Source organism: Chelonia mydas, chromosome 1 (genome assembly GCF_015237465.2).
Source record: "Chelonia mydas isolate rCheMyd1 chromosome 1, rCheMyd1.pri.v2, whole genome shotgun sequence".
NCBI lineage: Eukaryota > Metazoa > Chordata > Testudines > Cheloniidae > Chelonia > Chelonia mydas.
Window position 1 is genome coordinate 1,134,217 of NC_057849.1, and position 22,734 is coordinate 1,156,950.

The window sequence follows — 22,734 nt, forward strand, 5'->3', positions numbered from 1 at the left end:
ACAAGATACTTTCAAATCTGGACCGGGGACAAAGGGTTTTGTCTGTCTGTGTGATACCTTTGCCGGGAACAGATCAAGGATGCAAGCCTTCCAACTCCTGTAAAGTTAGTAAGTAATCTATCTAGAAAATGCATTAGATTTTCTTTTGGTTTTTTTGGCTTGTGAAATTTGCTGTGCTGGTGGGAATGTGTATTCCTGTGTTTGTGTCTTTTTGTAACTTAAGGTTTTGCCTAGAGGGATTCTCTATGTTTTGAATCTGAATACCCTGTAAAGTATTTACCATCCTGATTTTACAGAGGTGATTCTTTTACCTTTTCTTTAAATAAAATTCTTCTTTTAAGAATTGGATTAATTGGTTGGACATATGACCAGGGAAGAGTATAAAAATATTGCTCGGGCATGTAGGAAAGATATCAGGAGGGCCAAATCGCACCTGGAGCTGCAGCTAGCAAGAGATGTCAAGAATAACAAGAAGGGTTTCTTCAGGTATGTTGGCAACAAGAAGAAAGCCAAGGAAAGTGTGGGCCCCTTACTGAATGAGGGAGGCAACCTAGTGACAGAGGATGTGGAAAAAGCTAATGTACTCAATGCTTTTTTTGCCTCTGTTTTCACTAACAAGGTCAGCTCCCAGACTGCTGCGCTGGGCATCACAGAATGGGGAAGAGATGGCCAGCCCTCTGTGGAGATAGAGGTGGTTAGGGACTATTTAGAAAAGCTGGACGTGCACAAGTCCATGGGGCCGGACGAGTTGCATCCGAGAGTGCTGAAGGAATTGACGGCTGTGATTGCAGAGCCCTTGGCCATTATCTTTGAAAACTCGTGGCGAACCGGGGAAGTCCCGGATGATTGGAAAAAGGCTAATGTAGTGCCAATCTTTAAAAAAGGGAAGAAGGAGGATCCTGGGAACTACAGGCCAGTCAGCCTCACCTCAGTCCCTGGAAAAATCATGGAGCAGGTCCTCAAAGAATCAATCCTGAAGCACTTACATGAGAGGAAAGTGATCAGGAACAGTCAGCATGGATTCACCAAGGGAAGGTCATGCCTGACTAATCTAATCGCCTTTTATGATGAGTTTACTGGTTCTGTGGATGAAGGGAAAGCAGTGGATGTATTGTTTCTTGACTTTAGCAAAGCTTTTGACACGGTCTCCCACAGCATTCTTGTCAACAAGTTAAGGAAGTATGGGCTGGATGAATGCACTATAAGGTGGGTAGAAAGCTGGCTAGATTGTGGGGCTCAACGGGTAGTGATCAATGGCTCCATGTCTAGTTGGCAGCCGGTGTCAAGTGGAGTGCCCCAGGGGTCGGTCCTGGGGCCGGTTTTGTTCAATATCTTCATAAATGATCTGGAGGATGGTGTGGATTGCACTCTCAGCAAATTTGCGGATGATACTAAACTGGGAGGAGTGGTAGATACGCTGGAGGGGAGGGATAGGATACAGAGGACCTAGACAAATTGGAGGTTTGGGCCAAAAGAAATCTGATGAGGTTCAATAAGGATAAGTGCAGGGTCCTACACTTAGGATGGAAGAATCCAATGCACCGCTACAGACTAGGGACCGAATGGCTAGGCAGCAGTTCTGCGGAAAAGGACCTAGGGGTGACAGTGGACGAGAAGCTGGATATGAGTCAGCAGTGTGCCCTTGTTGCCAAGAAGGCCAATGGCATTTTGGGATGTATAAGTAGGGGCATAGTGAGCAGATCGAGGGACGTGATCGTTCCCCTCTATTCGACACTGGTGAGGCCTCATCTGGAGTACTGTGTCCAGTTTTGGGCCCCACACTACAAGAAGGATGTGGATAAATTGGAGAGAGTCCAGCGAAGGGCAACAAAAATGATTAGGGGTCTAGAGCACATGACTTATGAGGAGAGGCTGAGGGAGCTGGGATTGTTTAGTCTGCAGAAGAGAAGAATGAGGCGGGATTTGATAGCTGCTTTCAACTACCTGAAAGGGGGTTCCAAAGAGGATGGCTCTAGACTGTTCTCAATGGTAGCAGATGACAGAACGAGGAGTAATGGTCTCAAGTTGCAATGGGGGAGGTTTAGATTGGATATTAGGAAAAACTTTTTCACTAAGAGGGTGGTGAAACACTGGAATGCGTTACCTAGGGAGGTGGTAGAATCTCCTTCCTTAGAGGTTTTTAAGGTCAGGCTTGACAAAGCCCTGGCTGGGATGATTTAACTGGGAATTGGTCCTGCTTCGAGCAGGGGGTTGGACTAGATGACCTTCTGGGGTGCCTTCCAACCCTGATATTCTATGATTCTATGATTCTATGAATTTTTCATTGTTCTTAAGGTCCAAGAGTTTGGGTCCGTGTTCACCTGTACCAATTGGTGAGGATTCTTATCAAGCCTTCTCCAGGAAAGGGGGTGCAGGGCTTGGGGGGATATTTTGGGGGAAGACGTCTCCAAGTGGGCTCTTTCCCTGTTCTTTGTTTAAATTGCTTGTTGGTGGCCGCATCCTGTTCAAGGCCAAGGCAAAAAGTTTGTACCTTGGGGAAGTTTTAAACCTCAGCTGGTAAGAATAAGCTTCCGACGTCTTTCATGCAGGTCCCCACATCTGTACCCTAGAGTTCAGAGTGGGGAAGGAATCTTGACAGTAGCATAAAACATATTCCAGTTATGTCATATTAACATTGATAAGCATATTTCCATAAAACATTAAGGGGTGCAACGTCACAAGGCCTCTGGCTGCCCTCTATCCACAGGAACATTCGGTTGGTGTTGCTTTTACTGAGTCTGTTCCCCTGAAGTGACCACAGGGACTAGGATGTGTTGGCAGGTTTCTGAATGGGGGTGGAAGTGGAGCCCTGGAGTTCACACCTCACAGGAACAGGGAGCTCACAAACTCCAGCTAGTTCTGAAAACCTCAGATTCACTTTCAGAAGATGGCGAAGGCTCAGACTCCCTGTCAAGGTTCCTCCCCCAACTCTGAACTCTAGGGTACAGATGTGGGGACCTGTACGAAAACCTCCTAAGCTTACTTTCACCAGTTTAGGTTAAAACTTCCCCAAGGTACAAATTCATTCTATCCTTTGACCCTGGATCTCCACTGCCACCACCAAACTCTAACTGGGTTTACTGGGAAATGTAGTTTGGACACGTCTTTCCCCAGCAAAATCCTCCCAACCCTTGCACCCCACTTCCTGGGGAAGGTTTGGTAAAAATCCTCACCAATTTGCATAGGTGACCACAGACCCAAACCCTTGGATCTTAGAACAATGAAAAAGCATTCAGTTTTCTTACAAGAAGACTTTTAATAGAAGTAAAGGAATCACCTCTGTAAAATCAGGATGGTAGGTACCTTACAGGGGAATTAGATTCAAAACATAGAGAATCCCTCTAGGCAAAACCTTACGTTACAAAAAAGACACACAGACAGGAATAGTCATTCTATTCAGCACAGCTCTTCTCTCAGCCATTTAAAGAAATCATAATCTAACACATACCTAGCTAGATTACTTACTAAAAGTTCTAAGACTCCGTTCCTGTTCCGTCCCCGGCAAAAGCAGCATACAGACAGACAGACACCCTTTGTTTCTCTCCCTCCTCCCAGCTTTTGAAAGTATCTTGTCTCCTCATTGGTCATTTTGGTTAGGTGACAGTAAGGTTACCTTTAGCTTCTTAACCCTTTACAGGTAAGAGGATTTTTCCTCTGGCCAGGAGAGATTTTAAAGGGGTTTACCCTTCCCTTTATATTTATGACACTCCCTCTACCAGACTTTCCTCTCCATCCCACCCAATGGATAACCCTTGCCAGAAGTGGAGTCCATTTCCTTGTTGGTGTAATGGAGAGACTGTACTTATGGCAGGGACGTCAGGACTCCTGGGTTCCGTCCGTCATCTTGCCACTCAATCTCTGTGAGACCGTGTCCACTTCATCTCTCCTCATGCCTCAGTTTACCTGTCTGCATAATGGGGATATGTTCATAGTGACTTTCCTTTGCTAGGTGTTTTGAACATCCTTCAATGAAAGGTGCTGCACAGTATGGTCACAGTTCTAGATGAGAATTAGTGATCTCTGATCTCTTAGCAACAGGCCCGTGTGCCTGCAGAGAGTGCTTGTGTCTCCCCATAGTCTCCAGATCTGTCCTTCTACAATCTATCCAGAAACCCTGTAAATAACCAGGATATCAGACCCTTGGCAGATCTAGGCATTATCCTTAGTTTTCTTACTAATCAACTATAATTTTTAAATATACACAAATACACAGAGCAGCCAATTCCTCTCTGAGCACAGAGCTGAAGAGTTCTCCTCTCCCTTTGGGAAGGTCCCTTAATTACTGTTTACTCCTAAAGATGGATAAAAAGCACAGAAGCGCAGACATGGAAAGAGAGACATTGCCGAGAGTGTCTCCGGTCTCCAGCCTGTTTATATCCAGATGCCGCTTCTCCCCTAGAGGCTGAGCAAACCCCCTGGGGTTACACAGAGCTATATTATAAACGGTGCAGATCCCTGTCTCAGCTCTCAGTGTGGGACGCTGCTGCAGATGCTGGGGTGAGAGGTGTGGGAGACGGCTGCCTGAGGGGGATTCCCAGGGAAGACACTTCCGTCTCAGGATTCACAGGTACCATCTCTTGCTGAGGAGCTCAGCTGCTCGACAAACCCAGTGCAACATGGACGTGATGGGACAGAGAATAGGTCTGGGGTCCTTTCCGCTCTGTGCAGCCATTGAACATCCCAGGGCTTTTGCCACAAGGGATAAGTTTGATCCAGTATCATGGGCCAAAACGTCCCTCTTTGCTGTGCCTCCCCGGCTGATGGCCTCCAGCCCCGAGGTGGCTGCATTTCAGTGGCACAGGGGATCCTTCAGGAGGAAAGGGGTTAGTAAAGGGACAGTACGAGGCCAAATTCTGAGGCCATGGCCCGTACATTGCTCTGGCCCCACTGAGGCAAAACTCCTTGTGAAGTAAAAACTGATTAATGACCTCAGGAGCCAGCTGTGTGTTAATGCACAGACACTGTCACCTCCTGCTCTTGCATCTCAGGGCTCTGGCTGTTAACGGGTGGGGCTGTTACCTGACTTTTAATTTCTGGAAAGCATGGAGGTGCTAGGGCTCCTCACTGGAACAACTATAAGAATTTTTCAACATGGGCAAGACATCGCCTTTCCTAGTTTCATTCGAGAAGTCGGCTGATCTGTTATGTCTGAAACTTTGAAAAAACAATTCATCCGGCAGCAGACACCCAGGGTGGGAAATTTCAGTCCAAACGCTTAAAGATTGGCAAACTTATAAGCAACTGAAAATCAGGTCTCCTAATTGAAGGTGTCAGACAGATTTATCTAACCGTGGTGTCACCAGCACCACCGACAATGGCCAATCCATTTGTAAATCCCATTCAGCTAAACACTTTGCTTCAGTAACGTCTGTGGCAAGGAGTTCCACAGGCCAACTATGGATTATGTGAACAATTTTCTTTCATCAGTGTTATACATTCAGACTTTTGATGTAATTGAATGTTCCCTTGTTTGTGTGTTGTGAGACAGAGTAAATATAAATCCCTGACCTACTTTCTTTATTCATAGGTTCATAGGGTTTATGGTCAGACGAGACCATTAGATCATCAGACAAAGACTTGTGTTTGACTAAGGCCTGTTCTACACTAGGATTCTACATCCTAGAATCTTAGAGCCACAGGATGAGAAGGGACTGCAAGGGTTAGCTTGTCTAACCCACTTCGAAGATTCGGGATTTGTTGCGTCTAAGCCATCGAGGACAGATGAGTATCCAGCTTCCTTTAGAAAACCTGCAGTAAAGGAGCCTCCATGACTTCCCTAGGACTCTGTTCCATTGTCCTCCTGTTCCTACATTTAGGCAGTTTATCCTGAGATTTAATGTAAATCTGTGATGCTGTAGTTTGAACCCTTTGCCTCTTGTCCTGTCCTCTGTGGCAAGAGAGAACCACTTTTCTTCATCTTTTTTATGGCGGCCTTTCAAGTATTTGAAGACTGCTGTCATGTCCCACTCTATCTCCTCTTTTCCAAACTAAACATAGCCAGTTCCTTCAGCCCTTGCTTGTATGGCTTGAATTCTATCCCTCTCCTCATTTATGTCACCTGTCTCTGGTCATTTCAAGTTTCTCTACATCCTTGCTATACACTGGTGACCCAAACTGGACACAGTGCTTCAACTGATGCCTAACCAGCACCGAGTGGAGTGGTAGTATCACCTACCGTGTCTTGCATGCTATGTCTCTGTTAATGTAACCCCAAAATGCATTTGCTTTATTTGCAAGAGCAAAATAATCCACACCCCAGAAGGATGTATTATATCAACCTAACTCTGGTATAGACAGTAGGAGGTCAATGGAAGAGTTCTTCCACCAACCTTGCTGCCACCTTTCGGGGAGGTGGATCACCTACACTGACAGGAGAGCCCCTGAAATCAGTGTGAGCCGTGTCTAGATTGAAATGCTACGGTAGCACTGCTGTAGCGTTTTAAGTGCAGAGAAGCCATCAAGCAGATCTTCCAGAAAAGTGTCCAGTCTGGAGCCCCGGACATGCAGAGTTGTAGAATTCACCACTACCCTTGGCAGTTTGTTTCAATGGTTAATCACCCTCAGTGCTAAACATTTGGCCCAGTTTTCCAGCTGGAATTTGTCTGCTTTCAGCTTCCAGCCATTGGGTCTTGCTCTGCCTTTCTCTGCTTTACCAATGTTTTTCACCCCATAAAAGTCTCTGCTTGGTCGTCTTTTTGATAAGTTAAATATGTGATGCCCTTTAAGTCTCTCACTGTCCGGCATTTTCTCCATCCTCCAATCAATTTTGTGGCTCTTTTCTGCACCCTCTCCAATTTTTCAACTTCCTTTCTGAAATGTGGACCCCAGAAGTGGACACAGTTGGTTCCACCAATGCCATGTGCAGAGGTAAAATCCTTCCCCTTTTCCAACTCACCACTCCCCTGTTTATGCATCTGTCATAAATATAAAGGTAAGGGTAACCATCTTTCTGTATACAGTGCTATAAAATCCCTCCTGGCCAGAGGCAAAATCCTTTCACCTGTAAAGGGTTAAGAAGTTAAGGTAACCCCACTGGCACCTGACCGAAAATGGCCAATGAGGGGACAAGATACTTTCAAAGCTGGAGTCGGGGGGGAGGGGAGGAGCGGAACAAAGGGTCTGTCTGTCTGTGAGATGCTTTTGCAGGGAACAGATCAGGAATGCTGCCTTACAACTCCTGTAAAATTAGTAAGTAATCTAGCTAGAAATGCGTTAGATTTTCTTTTGTTTAATGGCTGGTAAAATAAGCTGTGCTGGAGGGAATGGATATTCCTGTTTTTGTGTCTTTTTGTAACTAAGGTTTTGCCTAGAGGGATTCTCTATGTTGTGAATCTGATTACCCTGTAAGGTATTTACCATCCTGATATTACAGAGGTGATTCTTTTACCTTTTCTTTAATTAAAATTCTTCTTTTAAGAACTGGATTGATTTTTCATTGTTCTTAAGATCCAAGGGTTTGGGTCTGTGTTCACCTGTACCAATTGGTGAGGATATTATTATCAAGCCTTCCCCAGGAAAGGGGGTGTAGGGCTTGGGGGGATATTTTGGGGGAAGACGTCTCCAAGTGAGCTGTTTCCCTGTTCTTTGTTTAAATGCTTGGTGGTGGCAGCATAGGGTCCTATAGTGGCACTAAATCTTGTATAAAGGGGGTCAAATGAGGTGTCTAAGACAAGGTGGTGGTTTGCTGGTTAGGATGATGCTGTCTGTTTGCATGTAACACTTTTGTAGTTGAAGTTATGAACATTGGCTCTGTACTGTCTGTAGTTCAAACTTGTGCTACGCTTCTGGGTGACACCGCAGACAAGTTGGTGTCAGCTCTGCCCAGCCTGCTGGATGGCCCATTAAGGACCATCACTGATACAGTTGACCCATTGAGAGAAGGCAGATACACTTTGTGACTCAGCCAGGGATGCAGGGCCCTGCCTATGGACAGAACTCTGAGGTGTTTCCAGGCCATGGGATGGACAGCTTGTCTTTGGGACAAAGAAAGAGGCCACATGGCAAGAGAATGTAAAAACCTGCTGCAGCTCCTCCATCTTGTCTTCCGTCCTGCTTCAGACCTCTGGAGGGACTTGGCTACACTGAAGCTTTGAACCAAGGTCTGAAAGACCCATCCCAGCTGGGGATGTTTTCCAGAGACTGGATTTGAACCTGTCGTTTATTCCATCACTGCTACAAGCCTGAACCAAGGCCTTTGCAGTTACTGTCTGTCATTGATTCCATTTCACCCATTCTAGCTCTCATCTCTATCTTTTTCCTTTTATGAATAAACCTTTAGTTTTTAGATACGAAAGGATTGGCAACAGCGTGATTTGTGCATAAGATCTGATTTGTATATTGACCTGGGTCTGGGGCTTGGTCCTTTGGGATCGAGAGAACCTTTTTCCTTTTACTGGGGTATTGGTTTTCATAACCATCTGTCCCCATAACGAGGGGCCCTGGTGGGGATACTGGGAAATTGGAGTGTCTAAGGGAATTGCTTGTGTGACTTGTGGTTAGCCAGTGGGGTAAAACCTAAGTCTTCTCTGTTTGGCTGGTTGGGTTTGCCTTGGTATGCACAGAAACCCCAGCCTTGGGCTGTAACTCCCCTGCTTTAAGCAATTTGTCCTGAAAGGGCACTCTCAGCTGAGTCCCGCTAGAACCAGCCTCGTTACAGGGTCCCTGCGTCCATAATACAGTGCCCTAGTCTGTGGGTCGGGCCTGCATTGCCTGTTCTGAGGGAATAACTTTTCATGTGACTGTACTAAAACAGGTTTCAGAATAGCAGCCGTGTTAGTCTGCATCTGCAAAAAGAACAGGAGGACTTGTGGCACCTTAGAGACTAACACATTTATCTGAGCATAAGCTTTCGTGAGCTGCAGCCCACTTCATCAGTGCCACAAGTCCTCCTTTTCTTTTTGTGTTAAAACAACTTGTTTGTGTGGGCCCAGCTCATCAAATGTTCCAGATCAGCCGGTGTGCCTGCCCTCCTCAGTGGAACCACTCTGCCAATCTTTGGGCTGTCTGCAAAGTTTTTCTGCAGCGATTTTCTATTTCCTTCCGGATCAGTGATGAAAATATTCAATGGCATCGGGCTTAGAACCCTGCTAAAAACACCCCCGTTCACCCCATGGACAACGCCAGTTTTTAATCCACTTTACAGGTGCTCTACTGATAATGCAGACTGTTCATTTTTCATATGAGTGTTTTCCCCGCTGAATCCCATGTCTCAGAGAAATTGAAGTTAATTGCATCCATGCAGTTCCCTTGATCAGCCAAACCTGCACTCTCCTTGAAGGATGAAATCGGTTTTATTTGACAAGACCTGATTTCCACAAACCGTGTTGGTGACGGGCGTTATTATATTCCTCGACTTTTTTTGAACTAACCCCAGACCAGCTTTTCCAGTGTTTCCTGACCTTGTCAAATCTTTTTTCTTTAAATCCCCCCCCCCCCTTTTTAAAATACTTTTCGTTTAACACAGAACTGTCCTATATGTGCCCTTTTGTTTTGGCTCTGCTGCTGACAGGTCGTGTACGTCTACTCCCGAGTGAGGTGTGTGGGTGATCGGTCAGTTTGTAACTCTGGTGTTCGTAATTCTACGGTTCTACTGTGGAGGCTGTTTAACATCCTCCTTGGCCGCTAATGGGCTGGAGACTATTCCATCACCTCACGTGATAGGAGTGCCTCCTACTGCCTCTTTCCCAGTGCAGAACAAACCTAGTTCTTCAACACATCTATGTTTTCTGCAACATTAAGAAGTTTCCTTTCTCCCTCTAGGAATTGGCTTAAACCTTTCCTAGGATTTCTTTTGTTCTTAATATACTTAATAACCCCCTTTTTGTTATCCTTAGTCCCGTGAAGCATGGAGTTTCCCCTTATGTCTTTAACATTCCTTATCAATTTTCATAACTTCCCATTTGTATTGCCCGATAGCTATATTCCCTTTTTTCCCATTTGTATCTGTTGCTTTTCCCCACATAACTGCTGCCTTCACTTTGCCACTGAACTCGGTTTTGAGTCAAAGTTCTCCACTTCCTAGACTGTGGAATCGCAACTTTTTAGCTATTCAATAAACTCTTCTTAAAGAACTCCTGAGTTTCATTCCCATTTTTCTGTCTAATATTTTCCTCCCAATCAGTTTTCTTGATAATTTTCCTCAGCTTTGGGGAATTAGCGCTTTTGAAGCACTAAGTGTCTATCGGTATTACTGGTTGGAAACTGTTCTCTGTTTTTTCCAGTTGAATGTAACCAGTTCTATTCTTCTCCTCTCCTCCATCATCTGCCCCCTTCTTTGTCTCTTCTCTAAACTAAACTGTCTCAGACTCAAAACTGAGCACAAATCCAGAGCAGGTTATTCTCCATCCCATTTCTTAGGCATCCGAACATTGTCTTTGATTTGGCCACGACTGCGAACGAGCAGGTGTTTTGTTGACCTGCTTTCATTGGTGCCCGGGTCTTTTCCCTGAGGTGTGTCCTAGTTGGGATGTTTCTCCCTGGCACATGTCTTGGCAAAGGTTTGGGGTTTTTTTACACGCTCAGATTTTGAGTAACCGGTTGAATGGGGACTCCCTATAGCATGGACTCTGTAGCCTGGCTTTCATTGCATTAAGGAACAACGATGGATAACCAGTATCCACTCTCGTGTTTCCTGCTGGTGTCTTTTAAGGGTTCCCACAACACGGCATGTGGAATTATTGACGCATGGAGCACCATCAGCCATGGAATTGGCATTAGTAAGGCCAGTTGTTCATAATTCATTTATCTGACTAATGAAAATGTCATTTTTCAGTGTGTCAGGAGCGACCAATCTGCTTCTCCCATGAGAACAGCCCCCAGTAGTGCATGTAGTGTCTCAAACTAACATTGTCTCTCCATCCAGGCATTTGTACTGCGACCATCACCCAAGAGCCTGGGCACACACAGGAAGTTGGGGGAACGTACGGTACATGCAGGAGACACCGTTCTGCCTCAGAGTTGGACACCTTCTCCCCTACTCCATGTCTGATTCCAACATAACTGACTTCACCAACCCCTCCACCTTCATCCTGCTGGGCATTCCTGGACTGGAGATAGACCACGTCTGGATCTCCATCCCCTTCTGCACCATGTACGCCATAGCCATCTTGGGGAACTTCACCATCCTGGTCACTGTGAAGATGGAGCAGAGCCTTCATGGGCCCATGTACTATTTCCTGTGCATGCTGGCTGTCAGCGACCTGGTCCTGTCTACATCCACCCTGCCCAAAATGCTGAGCATCTTCTGGTTCAATTCCAGGGACATCGATTTCAATGCCTGCCTCACCCAGATGTACTTCATTCATAGCTTCTTAGTGACGGACTCTGGGATCCTCGTGGCCATGGCTTTGGATCGCTACGTGGCCATCTGCCATCCCCTGAGACATTCCACCATCCTGACAAACTTTGTGGTGGGCAAGATTGGCCTGGCCGTGGTGCTGCGTGGTGGCATGCTCGTACTGCCCTATCCCTTTCTGACAAGGCAGTGGCCATATTGCAGAACCAACATCATCCCCAACACGTACTGTGAGCACATGGCTGTGGTGAAGCTGGCCTGTGCCGACACCCACATCAGTAATTACTACAGCCTCTCTGTGGCATTCTTGGTGACCGGTCTGGATGTGTTTTTTATCGCTGTGTCGTATATCCAGATTCTCAGGGCCATCTTCAGTCTCCCGACAAAGGACGCCCGGCTCAAGACTTTTGGGACCTGCGGCTCCCACCTATTTGTCATTTTAACCTCTTACATCCCAGTTGTCTTCTCCTTCCTCATGCACCGGTTTGGTAACAATGTGGCGGTACATTTCCATGTTCTCATGGCCAATGCGTACCTTCTAATGCCCCCCATGCTGCACCCCATCATCTACGGGGTGAGGACCAAACAGATCCGGGACAGGTTGCTCCGGCTACTTACTCCTAAAGGAACCTAAAGTTTTCTCCTGGTGCTCTGGCTCTCACACCGAGCTCAGTGCAGAGCTGGCTGGTGACATGGTGCTGAGCCCTCTTCCCTGGATCACTTGCCGGACAGTCAAAAAGACAGTAAATGCTTTCCTGCCTTACTGTGCTGTGTCTGTGTGACCAACTGGGGAATAGGTCTATGTATCCACCCCTTGCCCCACCTCTTCTGCCAAGGCCCCGATCCTGCTTTGCCTCTTCCCACAAAGGCCCCCTGCCTCTGTCGCTTGCTCCTCTATTCCCCTCTCCCTGTCACTTACTGGAACATTTCCACCTCCCTCCCCTCACCACAACTACAAGGCAGCATTTTCAGATTTTGTTGGGGGTGGCAACTTTAACCATGATTCTAAGGGGGTACTTAGGGTCTTGAAAACTCTAGGTTGTTGGCAGATAACTTAGCAATTAGCTGACGGGAGTACTGTGTCTAATTCTGATGTAAAAGAAAGAAACTTAAATAAATATTAGACCCACTCAGCTCTGATAATAACACGTTCAGACACCTTGTGCCAAGTCACTTAATGGACACAGGTTAGGTTTAAAATATTCATGTATATTCTTACTTTGTTACTACTCTGCAGAGAGAGAGACCCCATCAGGACTCCTGGGTTCTATCTCAGCTCTGGGAGGGGAGTGTGGTCTAGTGCGTTACAGCGGGGGTGGGGAGGGCAGATACATCTGGGGTATCTATGAGAACATCAGAACGGCCCTACTGGGTCAGACCAATGGTCTATCTAGCCCAGTGTCCTGTCTCCCGACAGTGGAAAATGCCAGGTGCCCCAGAGGGAATGAACAGAACAGGGAATTACCAAGTGATCCATCCCCATCACCCACTGCCGGCTTCTGGCAAACAGAGGCTAGGGACACCATCCCTGCCAATCCTGGATAATAGCTATTGATTGACCTATTCTCCATGAAGTTATCTAGTTCTTATTGGATCCATGTTATAGTTTTGGCCTTCACAACATCCTGTGGCAAAGAGTTCCACAGGTTGACTGGGAGGAAATACTTCCTTTTGTTTGTTTTAAATCTGCTTCTGACTAATTCTATTGGGTGACGCCTAGATCGTGTGTTATAAGAAGGCGTAAATAACATTTCCTTGTTTACTTTCTCTGCACCTCTCATGATTTGACAGACCTCTGTCATATCCCCCCTTAGCTGTCTCTTTTCCAAGATGAAAAGTCCCAGTCTTATTAATCTCTCCTCATATGAAGCTGTCCCATATCCCTAATCATTTCTGTTGCCCTTCTCCGTACCTTTCTGCACACGGCATTCAAGGTATGGGCCTACCAGGGATTAATATAGAGGCAATATGATATTTTCTGTCTTATTATCTCTCCCTTTCTTTATGATTCCCAACATTCTGTTCGTTTGCTTGATTGCCACTGCACTTTGAGGAGAAGTTTTAACCCTGTTCACTCCCGTTAGATTGTATGAACTCTCTGTAGCCTGATATCTCTGGGCTTTTCCTGAACTCTTCGCTCATGCTCCTTGTACCGAGGGGCAGTGCAGTGGTATTTTATATAATGTAATATAAAAACTAAAGAATAATAAAGTGGCATGTATTAAACCTGTATTGGGGTATGATTCCGTGTATGAGGTCATCGGCATTCCAATTCCACGGGCGGATGTCACGGGGCTTGTGGGAACAGAGCTGTGTTCGGGACATGCTGCAGCGCAGAGCAAAGGTGAAGGAGACAAGCGCCCCACAACTGCCATTTTTACTGGCTGTGCAGAGCGGAAAGGACCCCAGACCTATTCTCTGACCCATCACGCCCAGGTTGCACTAGGTCTGTCGAGCAGGTGAGCTCCGCAGCAGGAGATGGTACCTGTGAATCCTGAGAGGGAAGTGTCTCCCCTGGGAATCGCCCTCCGGTAGCCGTGCCCCACACCGCTCTCACCCCAGCATCTGCAGCAGTGTCCCACGCTGAGGGCAGACACAGGGGTGCGCACCGTTTATAACACAGCTCTGTGCAACCCCAGGGGGGTTCGCTCAGCTTCTGGCGGAGACGTGGCATCTGAATGTAAACAGGCTGGTGACTTGCGACACGCTAGCCAATGCCTCTCTTCCCCTGGCTGCGCTTCTGCGCTATTTATCCAGCTTTGTGAGAAAACAATAATTGAGGGACCTTCCCAAAGGGAAGTGAGAACTCTTGGGCTCTGTGCTGAGTCACAGAGGAATTGGCTGCTCTGTGTATTTGTGTATATATAAAAATTATACTTGATTAGGAAGAAAAGTAGGGATAAGACCTGTGTCTCCATTGGGTCTTATACCTTGTAAATGCCCAGGATGGAGGGGTAGAGAGTAGACAGACAGATCTGGAGACAGATGGCTGAGGGGAGACACAAGCACTCTCTGCAGACACACGGGGCTGTCGCTAAGGGACCAGAGATCAGTCATTCTCATCAGTAACGATCATCAGACTGTGCAGCACCTTTCACTGAAGGCTCTTGAAAACACCTAGCAAAGGAAAGTCCTGTGAACGTATCCTCAGTGTACAGATAGGTAAACTGAGGCATGGGGAGAGGTGACTTAGCCAAGGTCTCACAGAGATTGAGTGGCAGGATGACAGACAGAACCCAGGAGTCCTGACTTCTTTACTGCAAGCACGGTCTCTCTGGCATGCCAAGAGGGAGATGGACTCCCACTCCGGCCGGGGCTGTTCGCTGGGTGGGGTGCAGAGGAATGGCTGGAGGAAGGAGCCTGATTGCAAGAGCTGAACTCTCTGCCTGCCCATCTGGCTCACTGGGGGTATTTGTCTGGTACAGAGCATCTGGGTTTTTAAGCAGTGGAATGAGACTGAACAAATTCTCCTGTCCGAGCCCAACAGGGGCGCCGTGTTCACCTTTCAATGTGGCTGCAGACAAAGGCCGTAGGCTTTTAGGCCTTACAAGATAGCTAGAGGCCGTATCCTATGGCTACAGGAAAAGGGTCTGATCCTTTCAGTACGTCCAGGCCCCGGAGATCCCCATGACTGGCCCCGTCGTACCCCAGGTATGGCCTGGTCCCAGGGGGTCCCCAGGAGCTGCCCCAGGTACGACTGGCCCCCAGGGGTCCCCAGGAGCTGCCCCGTTCTGCCCTAGGTCCGTCCAGGGTCATCAGACACTGTAACATTCCCACTGGCGACAAGGGCCAGAGCTGCTGGATGGCGTCTGTCCCAGGGCCCCTCCCTGGCACGGTCTCTCTGCTCTGCATGCAGGAAAAGGGCCTGATCCTTCCACCTCGCTGGAGAATCCCACCAGAACTGAGGCCTGAGCGAAGACTCTCCGCAGCTCGTTAGCTGTGGCATTAGAGCTGAGTTCCTCTCTGTCCGGGGAGTGCTCAACCCCACTCCACCCCAGCCCCCACCCGCACTCCATCGCTCCCCCGTCCCCCACCCCGTCCTGTCTCTTTCTTGCATCTTTCTGCCCCTTCCCTCAAGTGCACCCCATCCCCACTCCTCCCCCTCCCTCCCAGCACCTCCTGGGGTGGGTGGGAGGCCCGGGGAGGATTTGCTTGGCAGGGCTGCCGGGGGGTGAGACGCGCCGGGGTAGCGAGGGGAACAGGGCTGCCAAGAGGTGCTAAGCAGCCGGTATTTTTCCCATGAGCGCGCCAGCCCTGGGGCCCCCACAGACTCGGTGTCTGCGAGCGGAGGAGCAGTGTCAGCCCTCGGGTGGCTTCGTGCAGGCCCCTGGCGGAAGCCGAGGCTCCTGCAGGGTCCGGCAGCAGATGAGCCGGGTTTGAGAAAGGCAGCGGCCCCGAACTGCGTTTGTGGATCTAGCCCTGGCCGCCTTTCTGGACGATGCTTTAGTCAAGCACAAGTTACGGTTGGTCAAAGCCAGGGGGGCTGGCTGGCGACGCTTGGAGGAAAAAGCCGAGTTCCTGGACACTCACCTCTCACTTTCACAAACTTTCCCCTCTTCTCTTTGTACAAGGAGCAGGCTCCCTGGGGCAACACAGGTTTTTATCTGCTCTCTACCCGTCCTCCAGTGGCTCCAGCATCCCAGCTGCTTGCCCTGCTCGAACCCGGGCAACGCCCCGTCCTTTGGTGGCTGGCAGCTGTAGCAGCGTCGTGGGAGGAGACCCTGGTGTGGTGCTGTATGACTGAATGCGGCCATTTTTGCCAAGTATGATTATCCCGTTTCTATGCATCTATCAGCTTTGTGTCTGAAGTCATTATTGACAATCTACGGGATCTTACACCTTAACCTCTGCGGCCAGGACGAGAAGCAATGGGCTTAAATTGCAGCAAGGGAGGTGTAGGCTGGACATTAGGAAAGACTTCCTAGCTGTCAGGGTGGCTAAGCCCTGGAATAAATTGCCCAGGGAGGTTGTGGAATCTCCATCAGTGGAGGTTTTCAAGAACAGGTTGGACACACACGTGTCAGGGCTGGTCTAGGTGGTGCTGGTCCTGCCAGGAGGGCAGGGGACTGGACTAGATGACCTCTGGAGGTCCCTTCCAGTTCTGTGATTCTATGTGTTGTGTTCCTGGGTAACACCCCTCGGGTGGCTAAGGCGGTACGTTGGTGGCCCTTCGAGGACACTTAGTGATCACAAAGGGCCACAGAAGAAACGCGCCTCTACAAGAATATGGGAAATGGCTGATCCTGTGAGTCATCAGAGCATGTAAGGACCTGGGATACGCTCATGTGACCCTGGACTCATCTCATCTTCTCTGCACTGGCTTTCCAACAAGGAAGCTCTCAACAAGGACAGGTGACCCCAGCCTGCTTGTGTAATTTCTAGAGAGGCTTTTGCAAGCTCGCAGTGCCTTCCATCACTGCGGTGAAAGTCACCTCTGAACACTGAAAAACCACTTGGATGTATCTGATCTATTAACCATTTGTAACTCTTCTTCTTTTCTTTTACTATTTAACCTTGAGTGTCTCTTGAGATTAGGACGCTATAGGTGGTGAAATAGATTGTCACTGAGAGCTCATCGTGGGGTCCAGAGTCCGGGTGGTGAGCCAAGGGCTGGGATGCGTCAGGACACTGCATTTTTGGCTTCTAGTTAACCAGTGTGGTGAGACAGATGTTTGCGTTTGTTCCTGGTTTGGTATAATCTAAGGATAGAACCACCAGCCGTCTGGGCTGAGACTGCCCTGTTTCTCAGCAGTTTGTTCTGAATTTGGTAAGCTCGGCTGTGTCCCACTGAGGCGCGGTGACACATGGACACCGCTGACAGGTGCTTCACAGGCTATTGCTCACTACTCCCAGGAGGTATCCCCCTCTTACAGATGGGGAAACTGAGGCAGCATGAAAGGAAGTGTCTTGAGCCAAGAATATAGCCCATGAGTCCCTAGCTGCTGACCCATCGCTTGGTCTTTCTCAGACCTGGCTCATAGGGTCCCTGCACCCACTGACACCATTGGAGTATTTGGCCCAAGTTATTTAATTGGAGGTGAAGCATCAGCAGAGACCGGTGAGCTGGGAGGGAAGGTGACTATTGATCATGGTTCGTGTTCGGCTAGCAAAGGGCCGTAATGAGCTGCACACGGCCCGGCCTTGGTTCGTTGCAGCTCACGGTTGGGCTGTACGTGCTGTGCAGCGTTCCAGGCGACGTGCCGTCCCTGGGAAACAAGCAAGAGGGGACTGAAAACTGAGCTGTGTGGAAACCTGCTTTGTGGCCACAGTTTCTTTAATAAATTCCTCCCGTTTAAGAACTGCAGCTCCACTGATCACGAGACAGAAATAGCCTCAGTGTGTCTCATACAACCCAGAGGAGCAATGCCAGTTCATGGCCAGAGCAGTGGTGCTGGGGGTGTGGCGGTGTCAGGACTCCCAGTTCCTATTCTCAGCTCTGCCACCGACTCCTTGTGTGTCCTTGGGTAAATCACTTTACCTCTGCAGGACTCAGTCCATCCATGACACGGGGATAACGCTGCCTAGCAGCCTAGCTACAGAGCTTCTAAATGTAGTGATCAAAAGCGTCATGTAGAGAAGACGTTAGACTCAGCTTCCCTGTCCAGCTTCAGCCCCTGGGCAACGCGTCCCCTGCAGTTCCAGATAAGGTGTCCGTATACCTGTGTAAATAGCGGGCTAATGTCAGGTGGGCAGTTTATCTCCTGCCCTGTGAGCTATGGAAGCCACCCCACCTCTGCCCAGCATCCCGTCTTCCCAGCTAATGCAGGGGCTGATCCTTCTGCCTCTCTCAGCTCTTGTCCTCCCAGCTTCAAAGCTGATCCCTTGCCCTGCTCCCGAGGCCTGGCTCAGGACAAAGGGCTCCCAGCCCATCCCCTTTGCAGGGACCCTGCCTTCTGCAGGCCACCAGCTGGGAGGAACACAAGGGAGCTGAAAGCTAAGGAAATGGGCCACACAATGGTCTCTGCCCTCAGGACCTTGTAGCTGAGCTTCAGGGCCCACAAGCTGTGTGATGCACAACCTCCTCTGCCTCCCACACAGCCCTTCTCCCACCCCTCAGCTGCTTTTATACGGCTTCCTGGCTTCCCTCGCCGATCCCGACTGGCTGTCGGCCCCAAGGCGGCATCCTCGCTGCACTCACTGCAGGCTCCTTGCCAGGCTGCAGCAGCTCCCGTCCCAGCCCCGGAGCAGATGGAGCCCAACTGGGGGGCGGGGAGGTGGAGGTGACCCAGCGAGTGACGGGGAGGGGAGAAAAAGAGCGAGCAGCAGCAGTGGGCGTTTGGGGCAAGAGGCCGAAAGGGAGTGGGGCAAAGAGGCAGGAGGTGGAGCAGGGGCTGTGGCCTTGAGGGAAGATGTGTACTAGGGGCATGGCCTTGTGGGGAGAAGCGGGGTAAGAGGCAGGGATCCAAGGGTCATGGTGGCTAGTTCTCTGAAAACATCCACTCAATGGGCAGCGGCCTTCAAGGAAGCGAACAGACTATTGGGAATCACAAGGAAAGGGAGAGAAAATAAGGCAGAAAATATCAGATTGACTCTCTAGAAATCCCTGGTACACCCACATCTTGAATACTGCGTGCAGATGTGGTCGCCTCATCTCAAAAAAGATTTATTTTCATTGGAAAAGGTTCAAAAAAGGGCAATGAAAATCATTACGGGGATGGAACGGCTTCCATTTTCAGCTTGGAAAAGAGGCGACTAAGGGGGGATATGAGAGAGGTCTATAAAATCATGACTGGTGTGGAGAAAGGAAATAAGGAAGTGGTATTTACTCCTTCTCATAACACAAGAACTAGGGGTCACCAAATGAAATTAATAGGCAGCAGGTTTAAAACAAAGAAAAGGAAGTATTTCTTCACACAACACACAGCCAACCTGTGGAACTCCTTGCCAGAGCATGTTGAGAAGGTCCGTCAATGGCCAAGATGGGAAGGGATGGAGTCTGTTTGCCAGCAGCTGGAAATGGGTGACGGGGGATGGATCACCTGATGATTGCCTGTTCTCTTCATTCCCTCTGGGGCACCTGGCACTGGCCACTGCCGGAAGACAGGACACTGGGCTGGATGGATCCTTGATCTGACCCAGTCTGGCCATTCTTATGTTCTTATATTTGCAGAGGTCCAGTGATCAGGAATGAGAAGGGTGGCAAACCAATGAGATCTACCCTGCCCGACTCCCCAGTTTGTCGCAGTGACACAGCACAGTAAGGTCAGGAAAGGGTCTAATGCAGGGCGGGGGTGTTGGATAAGGGACGGGAGGTCCCGGGGGCAGTCAGGAGAGAGGGGGCAGTTGGATGGGGTGGAGGTTCTGGGGGGCGCTGTCAGGGGATGGGGAACAGGGGGGTTGGATATGCGTGGGAGTCCTGGGGGGCCAGTCAGGGGGCAGGGTGTGGATAGGGGGTCAGGAAAGTCAGGGACAGGGAGCAGGGGGGATTGGATAGGGGGTGGGGTCCCAGAGCAGCAGTTAGGGGTGGGGGGTCCCGGAAGGGGGTGGTGAGGGGACAAGGAGTGGGGGGTATTGATGGGGGGGGGTTCTGAGGGGGTCATTCGGGGTTAGGAAGTGGGAGGGGGCGAATAGGGGGCAGGGCCAGGCTGTTTGGGGAGGCACAGCCTTCCCTAACAGGCCATCCATACTGTTTTGCAACTCCAATGGGGCCCTTGGGCCAAAAGTTTGCCCACCCCTGGTCTAATGTCTCCCTGACTGCCCAGTAAGTGATTCAGGGAAGAGAGCACAGCACCAAGTCACCAGCCAGCTCTGCACAGAGCTCAGTCTGAGAGCCAGAGCACCAGGAAAAAACTTTAAATCCCTTTATGAGTGAAGAGCCGGAGTAGCCTGCCCCGGATCTGTTTGGTCCTCACCCCGTAGATGATGGGGTTGAGCGTGGCGGGCAGCAGGAGGTACATGTTGGCAACGAGAATGTGGAAATACAGGGGCACATTTTGGCCAAAGCGGTGTGTGAGGGAGGAGAAGAGAGCTGGGATGTAAAAGGTTAAGATGGCACAGAGGTGGGAGCTGCAGGTCCTCAAAGCCTTGAGCCGGGCATCCTTCGTGGGGAGGCTGAAGATGGCCCTGAGGATCTGGATATAGGACACAGCGATAAAAATCATATCCAGACCCCTGACACAGAGTACCACAAAGAGGCCGTAGTAACTACTGACGCGGGTGTCGCCACAGGCCAGCTTCACCACGGCTATGTGCTCGCAGTACGAGTGGGGGATGATATTGGTTCTGCAATATGGCCACTGCCTCGCCAGGAGGAGAAAGGGCAATGCGACCATGCCGCCACGCAGCACCAAGGCCAGTCCAATCTTGGCCACCACGAGGTTTGTCAGGATGGTGGAATGTCTCAGGGGATGACAGATGGCCACGTAGCGATCAAATGCCATAGCCACGAAGATCCCAGACTCCATCACTGAGAAGCAGTGAAGGAAGTACATCTGGGTGAGGCAGGAACTGAAATCGATGTCCCTGGAATTGAACCAGAAGATGCTCAGGATATTGGGCAGGGTGGATGTAGACAGGACCAGGTCGGTGATGGCCAGCATGCAAAGGAAATAGTACATGGGCCCATGGAGGCTTGGTTCTGTCTTGACAATGAACAGGATGATGAAGTTTCCCAAGACGGCTATGATGTACATGGTGGAGAAGGGGATGGAGATCCAGACATGGGCCGCCTCTAGGCCAGGAATGCCCAGCAGGATGAAGGTGGAGGGGTTGGTGAAGTCGGTTTTGTTGGAATCTGACATGGAGTAAGGGAAAAGGTGTTCAACTCTGAGGCGTTCCCAGAGCCAAGGGTGATGTTCGCAGTACAAAAGCCTGGATGGAGAGACAATGGTAATATGAGCCACTACATGCCCTACTGGATACTTTCCCGATGGGTGAAGCAGATTGGTCGCTGTTGCAGCTCTTGGGGGCAGCTGGCAGAGCAGAAAGTAAAGGAGGACTTGTGGCACCTTAGAGACTAACCAATTTATTTGAGCATAAGTTTCGTGAGCTACAGCTCACTTCATCGGATGCATGAAGTGGAAAGTACAGTGGGGAGATTTATATACACAGAGAACATGAAACAATGGGTGTTACCATACACGCCGTAACGAGAGTGATCAGGTAAGGTGAGCTATTACCAGCAGGGGAGAGTGTAAGGGGAACTTTTTGTAGTGATAATCAAGGTGGGCCATTTCCAGCAGTTGACAAGAAACATCTGAGGAACAGTGGGGGGCGAGGAGCGGGAATAAACATGGGAAATAATTTTACTTTGTGTAATGACACATCCACTCCCAGTCTTTATTCAAGCCTAAGTTAATTGTATTCAGTTTGCAAATTAATTCCAATTCAGCAGTCTCTCCTAGGAGTCTGTTTCTGAAGTTTTTTTGTTGAAGAATTGTCACTTTTAGGTCTGTAATCGAGTAACCAAAGAGCACAAGAACAAATCTGCACAGACACACCCCTGGAACCCCGACCTGAGGTATTCTATCTGCTACCCAAGATCCATAAACCTGGAAATCCTGGACACCCGATCATCTGAGGCACTGGCACCCTGAGAGCAGGATTGTCTGGCTATGTAGACTCCCTCCTCAGGCCCTACGCTACCAGCACTCCCAGCTATCTTCGAGACACCACTGACTTCCTGAGGAAACTACAATCCACCGGTGATCTTCCTGAAAACACCATCCTGGCCACTATGGATGTAGAAGCCCTCTACACCAACATTCCCACAAAGATGGACTACAGGCCATCAGGAACAGTATCCCCGATAATGTCACGGCAAACCTGGTGGCTGAACTTTGCGACTTTGTCCTCACCCACAACTATTTCACATTTGGGGACAATGTATACCTTGAAATAGGCGGCACTGCTATGGGTACCCGCATGGCCCCACAGTATGCCAACATTTTTATGGCTGATTTAGAACAACGCTTCCTCAGCTCTCGTCCCCTAATGCCCCTACTCTACTTGCGCTACATTGATGACATCTTCATCATCTGGACCCATGGCAAAGAAGCCCTTGAGGAATTCCACCATGATTTCAACAATTTCCATCCCACCATCAACCTCAGCCTGGACCACTCCACACAAGAGTTCCACTTCTTGAACATTATGGTGCTAATAAGCGATGGTGACATAAACACCACCCTATACCGGAAACCTACTGACCGCTATTCCTACCTACATGCCTCCAGCTTTCACCCTGACCACATCACACGATCCATTGTCTACAGCCAAGCGCTACGATACAACCGCATTTGCTCCAACCCCTCAGACAAACACCTACAAGATCTCTATCAAGCGTTCTTACAACTATAATACCCACCTGCTGAAGTGAAGAAACAGATTGACAGAGCCAGAATGGTACCCAGAAGTCACCTACTACAGGACAGGCCCAACAAAGAAAATAACAGAACGCCACTAGCCATCACCTTCAGCCCCCAACTAAAACCTCTCCAACG

At 49.2% G+C, this 22,734-nt stretch overlaps 2 protein-coding genes across 2 annotated transcripts; one reads left to right on the plus strand and one right to left on the minus strand.

Moving 5' to 3' along the window:
• Positions 1-10,973: 10,973 nt before the first annotated feature.
• LOC119565124 (olfactory receptor 52K2-like) lies at positions 10,974-11,927 on the plus strand. The gene has a single exon (XM_037889545.1). It carries the CDS (start codon positions 10,980-10,982, stop codon positions 11,925-11,927), a length of 948 nt encoding a protein of 315 aa, XP_037745473.1. The 5' UTR covers positions 10,974-10,979.
• Positions 11,928-20,085: 8,158 nt separating this feature from the next.
• On the minus strand, positions 20,086-21,033 carry LOC119565123 (olfactory receptor 52M1-like). Its single transcript, XM_037889544.1, has one exon. The coding sequence runs from the start codon at positions 21,031-21,033 to the stop codon at positions 20,086-20,088; it is 948 nt and encodes a 315-aa protein (XP_037745472.1).
• Between the last annotated feature and the right edge of the window lie 1,701 nt (positions 21,034-22,734).